Below are 10,039 nucleotides of genomic sequence, written 5' to 3'. Positions count from 1 at the left end.
TAACTTGGGTTTGTCCGCTTTCTTAAGTCACGCGAACCACCCATTTAGCCAGCAGACAAGGCCCAACACACTATATACATATGTGCATGCTTGTTTACACTAGACAATGTGCCAATATATCTTTATTGCATGACTTCAAATTCACAAAAAAAAATATTAAGCTGCATATTGTAAATGTAAACACTAGCAAAAGATACTGATCAGATGGAGAAACCGGCGAATTCTGGAACACAAAGCAGAAGCCAAAGTTGGAGCATAGAAGTAGAATCATTTGTGAGAGAAAATGAAGATAGTACTATAAGGAGTAGTCGAGCAGAGGAAGACGAAGAGGCATTGAGAATTGCTGCGTTGGAGAAATTGCCAACTTTTGAACGCTTACGAACAGATTTCATGGCATCTTATATTGCAGACGATGTTGAAAACCAACATAAGAAGAGTGAGGACGAACAAGTTGAAGTTAAACACCTTGGTGCTGATAATCATCAACAGATTGTTGACATGATGTTTAAAGTTCCTGAGGTCGATAACGAAAGGATATTGAGGAAGCTAAGAGACAGATTTAATAGGTTCTTTTCTTGCTAATTACTACTTATATCCATCTCTAGTTAATATCAAACAATTTATAGTCCATCAAAATTTGCACCATTTCTTACTTTTACAAATATGGTCATTAGGTTGCTACTAGTTTAAGTGCTTACTTTTGCAGAACACATATAAATTCAAATGACCAATTTAAATGAGTTTAGTGACTATCAAAAATTAGTCAAAGCCAGAGGTTTGATTAATATTGACCTTTTGTTGATCATCATATTGTATTTTCTTTTGGGATACAGGGTTGGCATGACTCTTCCAACCGTTGAAGTTCATTTCGACAACTTAACAGTGAAAACTACATGCTATGTTGGTAATAGAGCTATACCAACTTTAACAAACACAGCCCGCAACCTTGCTGATATGGCGTTCGGTTTATTTGGTATTGGACTATCCAAGACAAGAAAAATCACAGTTCTTGATCATGTTTCTGGGATCATCAAGCCTTCTAGGTATATATTTGCATTTGGTTAATGCTTTAGAAGTCGTCATCAAAACAATAAACTAAAAAAAACAGTTGATATGACTTTGCTTTATAGATAATAAATATAAATATTCAGAATACATTTCTAAGCATTCAACAGGTTGTTCATAAGGTAAAAACTGCTATGTCCGAATCTTTGGTCAAACTTCGTGAGCTTATGTTTACTGAAGTTGCAAAAATCTCTAAATTTGGAAAACTGAAATTGGAAACTTAAACTTGGTCCCAAAGGTAAACAAAATCTCAGGAAAGCAGGAAAGATTGCACGTTCATAGTTTGCATGTCTTCACATGTATTTGTCATGTTCAAGTTCTACAAAATTTTTGGCCAATTGTTTAATTTGTCGTGTACCAGGGCGATGGAAGATTTAACCAAATACTTAACTGTTTTTCAATGACAGAATGACCCTTCTATTAGGGCCACCCTCCTCTGGAAAGACGACGCTTTTAAAGGCTTTGGCTGGACGGTCAGACCCTGGCTTAACAGTGAGTTTTAAAAATTTCCTCAAAAGGATCTTCATCAAATTTCTGGACAAAAAGAAAATATGAAGATAAATATTTGATAACATATTTGGTGATGTAGGTTGAAGGAGAAGTTACATACAACGGCTATAAACTTGAAGAATTTGTTCCACAGAGAACATCTTCATACGTCAGTCAAACTGATGTTCATGTAGCAGAAATGACAGTCAAAGAAACTCTTGATTTTTCAGCTAGGTGTCAGGGAGCTGGATCTAGATATGGTACATAGTTTTTACCATTTGTATTCAAGTTTTTGCGGGTGTAAAATTTCATGAAGAAACTTTCTTGAAAGCAATGAAAGGTGGCAGAAAGGGCTGGTTGCAGATTGGGTCGGGTTGACCTGAGACTTTTATATAAAAGCCTTCTAAAAATTAGAGTGTCAAGTGTATTACAGCACTTATGTTATTTATGATCATAACTTAAAATTAAAAATAAAACATTTTAGGATGCTCTAAGAGTTTAATATACACTTTGGGTGAGTTTTTATTCATTTGACCCATTTCGAGGGAGGTTCAAACCTGAGACCTTTTGTGAGGACATTAGGACACCTGAACAACAGGCCCCTTCAACAAGTTGGTGATAAAACATATCCCAGATTGACCTATTTTAGTTCCAATCTCAAAGCTAACAATATCTTACAGAATTGCAAACGGAGCTTGAGAAAAAAGAGAAAGATGCCGGGATATCTCCAGATGCAGAAGTTGACCTCTTCATGAAGGTAGAAAGAGATCAAAATATGAAAATAGGCAATTCTAGTTTTCCACTTTCGAGTATTAGCATTTTAACACATGCCATAATGATCTTATCAATTGTTTTAATCCAGGCTACTGCAATGGAAGGATATGAGAACAACCTAATTACCGAGTACATTATCAAGGTATGTCGGTGAGAGTTTTTAGCATACATTGATACAGAAAATTCGACTCTAACCTTCACTCAGACGACGAACAGCAGCTATCATATAACATGCCCTCATTCAACGAGCAGAGTATTACTAACCTTCTCTAAGACGGGGGCCAAGTCTAAATCGAATTTTCAAAACATATTTATTTCCAGAGATGTATACTTTTACCTAGTCAAAATTACTTATGTATGTCTGTTATTATGCCAAATAGATACTGGGACTTGAGGTGTGCCGAGACACAGTTACAGGAAACCAAATGATAAGAGGAATATCTGGAGGACAGAAAAAGCGCCTTACAACAGGTAATAATATCTCTGCTACCATTAAGCAAGTATGTGACTGGCCTAACGTTTGATTAACGAAAACAGGAGAAATGCTAGTTGGGCCGACAAAGGTGGTATTTATGGATGAGATATCATCAGGCTTGGACACCTCAACAACATTTCAGATAGTCAAGTGTTTGCAGCAGATAGCACATTTGACGGATGCCACCATCTTCATGTCCCTCCTTCAGCCTTCTCCCGAGGTTTTTAACTTGTTTGATGACATAATCCTCATATCACAAGGACACATCATATATCAAGGCCCACGAGACCATATTGTTGACTTCTTTGAGAGTTTGGGATTCACATGTCCAGAGAGAAAAGGAATTGCTGACTTCTTGCAAGAGGTAATAACCTATAGGTGTAATTTCCTTGATCTGATAAACTTTTTTATCGACAAAATTGGAAACTATTGATGTCTGAAAACAATAAGTGTGAAGCGTTTTTATTCAAGTACTAATTTTAGACTTTGTGGTCATCATAGGTGATCTCCAAGAAGGATCAAGAACAATATTGGGCGGTTAAAAGCAAGCCGTATACCTATGTTTCAGTGTCACAATTCACAGAGCATTTCAAACATTTTCATGTTGGTCAACATCTACAAAATGAGCTAAATGTACCATACAACAAAACTGAAAAATCAGCTCTTGTCTTCAAGAAATATTTAGTCCCTAAAAAGGAACTATTTATGGCCTCCTTTGATAAAGAATTATTATTGATCAAAAGAACTGCTGTAGTCTACATAGCGAAGACTCTTCAAATCAGTTTTGTGGCAATAATTGGAGCAACAATGTTCTTGAGGACTAGAATGCATTCCCGAAATGAAGAAGATGGCGCTCTTTATGTTGGAGCTCTTTTGTTTGCTCTAATTACAAATATGTTCAATGGGTTTCCTGAACTCCCAATGACCATTGAGAGGCTTCCTGTATTGTACAAGCATAGGGACCTCCTTCTTCATCCAACCTGGGCATTCACTGTTCCAACTATCCTCCTACGTGTGCCGATCTCTTTGGTAGAGTCTACCGTTTGGACAGTCTTGACCTATTACGTTATTGGATTTGCCCCGGAAATTAGCAGGTATACTTTTAAAGTATACAAGTATTATAGAATTTTGTACTTTTAAGAGGGCAAAGTTCATATAAGCACCTTATACGTCTCAACTGTGAGATATATGCTTCACATGTTGTATTCTGTAGTCACACTATGGGTCCACGATTGTGGTTAACGTAACAAGCATATAGTAGTGCTGTTGTATCACCGAAAAGTATCAACTATGATTAACTGTAATTGTTAAATTAAGAATCCGTGGAAGAGATGCCAGTCTCTTAAAAGTGTATGGAATTTTATCGATTATTCTCGTTGTTAGTTTTGAAAAAAATAATCTATACATTGTAACTAAATGTAAAACTCGACCCCTTGCCAGGTTTTTCAAGCACTTGCTGTTAACCTTTCTGATTCAGCAAATGGCATCCGGAATATTCAGGCTCATCGCTGCAGTTTGCAGAACAATGACCATAGCCAACACAGCTGGAACTCTCATTTTAGAATCAACTTTCCTTTTGGGTGGTATTATTCTTCCTAAAGGTAAGTTCCCAACACCAAATCCTAGAATAAATGCTTAAATTTTAGTGTTGAAGATGCATATATTCCATAATAATAAGATATATCTTTTTGATTCATCAAGAGAAAATTGTCAGCTTATTTGGGCCGGGTTCTGGAAGCACTTATTATCAAAAAGTATCCGTTTCACATTCTGATCACCAACTAATTTGACATCTTATTTCATTTTGTAATAGCTCGGATTCCAGACTGGTGGCAGTGGGCCTATTGGGTTTCACCATTAAGCTATGGTTTCAATGCCTTAACTACAAATGAACTGTTTGCTCCAAGATGGATGAACAAAATGGTAGGTTGTTTCTACATCTTGCTTACATAAATAACATCAGTCAAAAAGCGATGGCATAAGATTTACGTAAAATTTACTGGAACTCAGAGCTCAGACAACACTACCAGATTGGGTGTAGCGATATTAGACAACTTTGGAGTAACCCCAGATAGAAACTGGTTTTGGATTGGAGCAGCCGCTCTTCTCGGTTTAGCATTCCTTTTTAACATTCTCTTTACTTTCGCTCTTGCATACTTAGATGGTAAGTCTAATACTGGTTTTTAGGCTAAGCATGAGATAAGTTCTACCGTGTTGTATTTGACATATAATTAACAGTTTTCTTTTGAAATAATAGCTCCAGGAAAACCACAGGCAACTATACCTGACAACGAAGCAAAGTTGACAGAAGTTGATCAAAGTTTTAACACAAAAACCTCAAGTAAGGGATATTACATATCTAAAAATTAGTTAGTTATGGATATTCTTCTAATTTTACATTTTCAGACAAGATGGTTATCCAGAAAAACCAAGATACAAATGCAGACTCTAGTCTTGAGGCTGCAGATGCTGCTGCTCACAAAAGAGGGATGGTTCTTCCATTTACTCCGTTATCCATGTCATTTGATAACGTAAATTATTACGTGGATATGCCCCCTGTAAGTATAGATTTCTTTATTTGAGACATCTAACCTATCCTTGATGACACCATCTTATATAAACAGTTTAATTGGTTAAGAATCAAGTATGTAAATGCTACATCTATGGGGTGTTTGGATCTGCTTCAGTAACTGGTTATTCGAGTATTGTGACTTGAAGTCAAAATAATCATATTTTAGTTGTCATATTTCATACATTGTGGTACGGTGGTATGATTTAGTGAATTATTGACAGGCAATGAAAGAACAGGGTGTTACAGATGAGAAGCTCCAGTTACTTAGGGAGGTAAGTGGCACATTTAGGCCCGGAGTCCTGACAGCACTGATGGGGATAAGTGGAGCCGGAAAAACAACTCTGATGGATGTCTTATCAGGAAGAAAGACTGGTGGTTGCATAGAAGGCGACATCAGAATCTCTGGATTCCCGAAAGTACAAGAAACTTTTACTAGGATTTCAGGATACTGTGAACAAAACGACATTCACTCACCGCAAGTCACCGTCTATGAATCTCTGGTTTTCTCAGCTTTTTTAAGACTACCTAAAGATATCAGTAAAGAAGAGAAGATGGTAAAGTCTATTTTTATCATATCATTTAGTAATGAATGGGTCTTTTCAGGTTATGTTTTATCCTGATTTCACCCACTACAATTCTCAAACTTCAGAAACAAGTTTATTTTTGCTAGCCAGTATAGGTCACCCAGCCAAATGATGATCAAGCTGAAACCGATGAAATGTGAAAGGAAAATGATAAATCCTCCTAACTAAATAGCCTAAAAATCCTCCTAACACTTTTAAAAAGGTGACATGCGGTATCCACTAATTCTCTTTCCTAATCTTGCCCCCTGATTTTTCCACATGACATCATCCAATAATTTGGAGGATTTTTAGGCTATTTAGTTAGGAGGATTAATCACTTCCCAATGTGAATACAAATTGAGAATGTTAAATCTTTTATAACGTGTCATCTAGAAAACCAGTTACCACAGACAAGCATGAATCTTACCTTAGAACATAATTTTGAACAGCCTGAGTTGAGTCTAGTCTTAGGAGTTTTATTACTCAGCTCGTTTAATATTTATTCGGCTCCAACTCCACTCGAGCTCGAATAACTTTTGAAAGTGTGCTGAAGCTTATCACAAGGTTGACTTGTTTACGCCCATGTGGTTAATCAAAATGGTTAAGTGAAGCAGAAATCGGACTAAATGTGGTTACCATCTTGTGCACAATGGTTAAGGGTATTATAGATAATAAGAGTTTTATGATTATACTTAACACATTTATCCTTTATATGACTAATTTAAATATTTTGGATTAAATTTTTTTGGCTCAACCCAGAATAACGTATATAAAAATTGCCCCTTTTTTTTTATCTATTACCCAACCCATCCACTTTGTCACCTCTAAATGGTGGCAGTTTAAGATCCTAAGACTAATTTTCGTTACTATTCTTACTCAGCTTTTCGTGGAGGAGGTTATGGAATTGGTTGAACTAGAGAATCTTAAGGACATGATTGTAGGGATTCCAGGGGTTACAGGTTTATCAACACAGCAGAGAAAGAGACTAACAATAGCGGTAGAGCTCGTCGCTAACCCATCAATCATATTTATGGATGAACCTACAACTGGGCTTGATGCAAGAGCAGCAGCAATTGTTATGAGAACAGTAAGAAACACAGTGGACACCGGGAGAACGGTTGTATGCACCATCCATCAACCTGGCATTGATATCTTTGAATCATTTGACGAGGTATATCGAAAAATATAAGTTCACCTTATTTTCTGCAATATCAAATACATTGTGTATTTGTGTATAACTTTTTTAATCTTTCACCAGCTACTTCTGCTGAAAGCAGGAGGAGAAGTGATTTACTCGGGACAATTAGGATTGAAGTCAGAGAAACTTGTCGACTATCTTGAGGTACTTAAGCTTCTCTCAATAAGACTCGCCAATTTCATAAGTTCACGATCAACATGTATGTAAACAATATTACACATGCATATGTAATACGTATGTCCACATGGAGATATCTGAAGCAAATACTAAATTAACGACCTAACTTACCATGCATTCTAGGGAATTCCTGGGGTTCCAAAAATAGCAGAAGGGCAAAATCCGGCGACATGGATGCTTGAAGTCACCTCAGTTGCAGCAGAATCGAATCTTGGGATTGATTTAGCACAGCACTACAAGTCATCAAGCATTTATCAGTACGTGAAGATACATAAAATTATACTGTCATGCGCATCTTTTTTCACCGTTATTTCATACTAACACAAGTGTTTTCTAGCAGAATAAATAGTAGCCTTGTCGAAGAATTAAGCATACCTCCTTCAGGAACAAAAGAACTTTTCTTTGGAACACAGTATTCCCAGTCAATGTGGGGACAATTCAAGTCTTGTATGCAGAAACAATGGTTAAGTTATTGGAGAACTCCAGATTATAATCTTGTTAGATTCTCCTTCACCCTTGTCACCGCACTATTAGTAGGGACAATTTTTTGGAAAGTTGGTACTAAAAGGTCAGTCTCTACTCTATTGTACGTTTAGAATCTAGAACGTAGACTCTGTTACAACAACTGAAATCGCTTTATCCAGATTATTATTCTTTAGAATAATCTTTTAGTGATTAAAAATGATGATTTACGTACTGTATTTATTTACAAAATAGAGATTAAAGTGCTTTTGGCTCAACGGAAGCCAACTATTGGCCTGTTCTAGAGAATAATCTAGTTAACTAGTTTGACCTGAATCTGTTTTGACTTCTGACCCAACCCGTCTGAATCTTACCGCTCTTACCATTATGTACTACATTCCATTTCAGGGATAGTAGTACTGACCTGACAATGATTTTTGGGGGTCTGTATGGTGCTGTATTGTTTGCTGGAATCAACAATGGCAGCACAATAGTGCCAATAGTAGCCTTTGAAAGAACAGTATTCTATCGTGAAAGAGCTGCTGGGATGTACTCAGCCTTACCATATGCAATGGCACAGGTTACAGAACCTCTTCACAAAACTAATTATAGTTCACAAATTTGACAAAATTATTACTTTTCTACTTGTATGTGGAAAACTAATAAGAGAACACTTTGTTTATTTTGTTAACAGGTAATTGTGGAAATACCCTATGTATTTCTACAAACAACATACTACACGCTTATTGTATATGCCATGGTGAGCTTCCAATGGACAGCGACTAAATATTTGTGGTTTTTCTTCATACACTTCTTGACGTTCCTCTACTTCACATACAACGGACTAATGGCTGTTTCACTCACACCTAACGACCAACTCGCATCTATCCTCACATCCGCTTTCTACTCCCTCTTTAATCTTTTCTCGGGGTTCTTCATCCCAAGACCGGTAATTTACATTTTAATTTATTTTTCTTTAATCAAGGATAACTAACATCTTGAAATTACCATAACATATCTTCTTATGTTTTGTATGACGAACTATCAGAAAATCCCCAAGTGGTGGGTATGGTGTTACTGGATGTGCCCACTAGCATGGACATTTCAAGGATTGATTGCTTCACAGTATGGTGATGTGAAAGACACTATTAAAGTGCCCGGTATGTCGTATGAGCCGACAATCAAATGGTATGTTGAAAGCCACTTTGGATATGAAGAGCAATACTTGGGACTAGTGGCAGTAGTTTTAGTTAGTTTTGCAGTGTTCTTTGCAGTCATGTATGCGTACTGCTTGAACAAACTGAACTTCCAGACAAGATAGACAGCAAATCATGTAACTGCCAGTTTAAGTTAATTTGCACATAAGTGTGAATGCGTGATTCATCTGTATGCAATTTATAGAACGCCTGTGAAGTTTTTTTGATCCTAACTCCTTAATTCTCAATAAGATAAATAAAAAAAGTCAAGTAAAATAACATTTGACTTTGGAATACATAGGATAAGTTATTATATGCACGAACTTAGAGAACCTCCGTTCTATGTACGAACTTTGTAAAAATGTTCAAGTCATGTAACATGTGTACGTGGCACCTCATATGAGCTACCACGTGCAAACTTTTGATTGGTCAATCATATTTAGTTAATTTAAACATTTTTACAAAGTTCATGCATACAATAGAGGTTTTGTAAGTTCATGCAGACAAAAACTTTTTGATCTTAGTTAATTTAACCCTAGAAAATAATTGTAAATGCTAAATTTTATTGAAGTCTTAGGCCTTTGTCAGTAGAGCGTCGATGGCCTCGTCAACGACGACTCTATTGGCAGCAAGTCCGTCGATGCGATTGTCGTCGTTTGGCCGTCGCTGTGTGGATGGGTGTCGACGAGTGAGGAGCGCATGGTGTGGGGCTGCTGCAACCTTCAGTTCTATTTTTTTTTTATCTTTTATTTTTTGAATCCAATGGCTACAATATTCAAAATATAAAAATTTTCTTATTCAACCCATCACTCATTTAGCCCTTTCATCCATTCTATTTCGTTTCATTAAAAAATTTTACAAAATCAAACACACTCTTTCAAACAATTTACCATTTCATAAAATAAAAATGTCGAGTTTCGATGAGGATTCAACTTGATACATCCGTAAGTATACAATAGATCCCGAAATGTTGAACACATTTGTTGCTTTTTTGAAAAATGAAGAAAGAGAAGTGGAAAGCTCCACACGGTAGAATATACCAAGAGCACCAAGAAGGACCATATATAC

General features: G+C 36.4%; 1 protein-coding gene across 2 annotated transcripts; it reads left to right on the top strand.

Moving 5' to 3' along the window:
• The first annotated feature begins 375 nt into the window (after window positions 1–375).
• Window positions 376–9,170, top strand: LOC122580956 (ABC transporter G family member 29-like). Of its 2 annotated transcripts, XM_043753103.1 has the most exons (22): window positions 376–566; window positions 834–1,043; window positions 1,473–1,557; window positions 1,655–1,814; window positions 2,235–2,311; window positions 2,417–2,470; window positions 2,709–2,799; window positions 2,866–3,167; window positions 3,305–3,897; window positions 4,244–4,404; window positions 4,617–4,726; window positions 4,814–4,967; window positions 5,061–5,144; window positions 5,210–5,361; window positions 5,597–5,929; window positions 6,819–7,109; window positions 7,197–7,280; window positions 7,437–7,570; window positions 7,654–7,881; window positions 8,184–8,355; window positions 8,470–8,724; window positions 8,824–9,170. In XM_043753103.1, the coding sequence occupies exons 1-22, from the start codon at window positions 391–393 to the stop codon at window positions 9,094–9,096; spliced, it is 4,179 nt and encodes a 1,392-aa protein (XP_043609038.1). In that variant the 5' UTR covers window positions 376–390; the 3' UTR covers window positions 9,097–9,170. The 2 variants fall into 2 exon arrangements, with proteins under 2 accessions (XP_043609038.1, XP_043609039.1); XM_043753104.1 differs by lacking the exon at window positions 5,061–5,144 and having other exon boundaries at window positions 4,814–4,982.
• The last annotated feature ends 869 nt before the right edge of the window (window positions 9,171–10,039 follow it).

The sequence above is a fragment of the Erigeron canadensis genome, chromosome 9 (genome assembly GCF_010389155.1).
Source record: "Erigeron canadensis isolate Cc75 chromosome 9, C_canadensis_v1, whole genome shotgun sequence".
In the NCBI taxonomy this organism is placed as follows: Eukaryota; Viridiplantae; Streptophyta; class Magnoliopsida; order Asterales; family Asteraceae; genus Erigeron; species Erigeron canadensis.
Note: the sequence above shows the minus strand (reverse complement) of the source record. Positions and strands in the feature narration are given on the sequence as shown.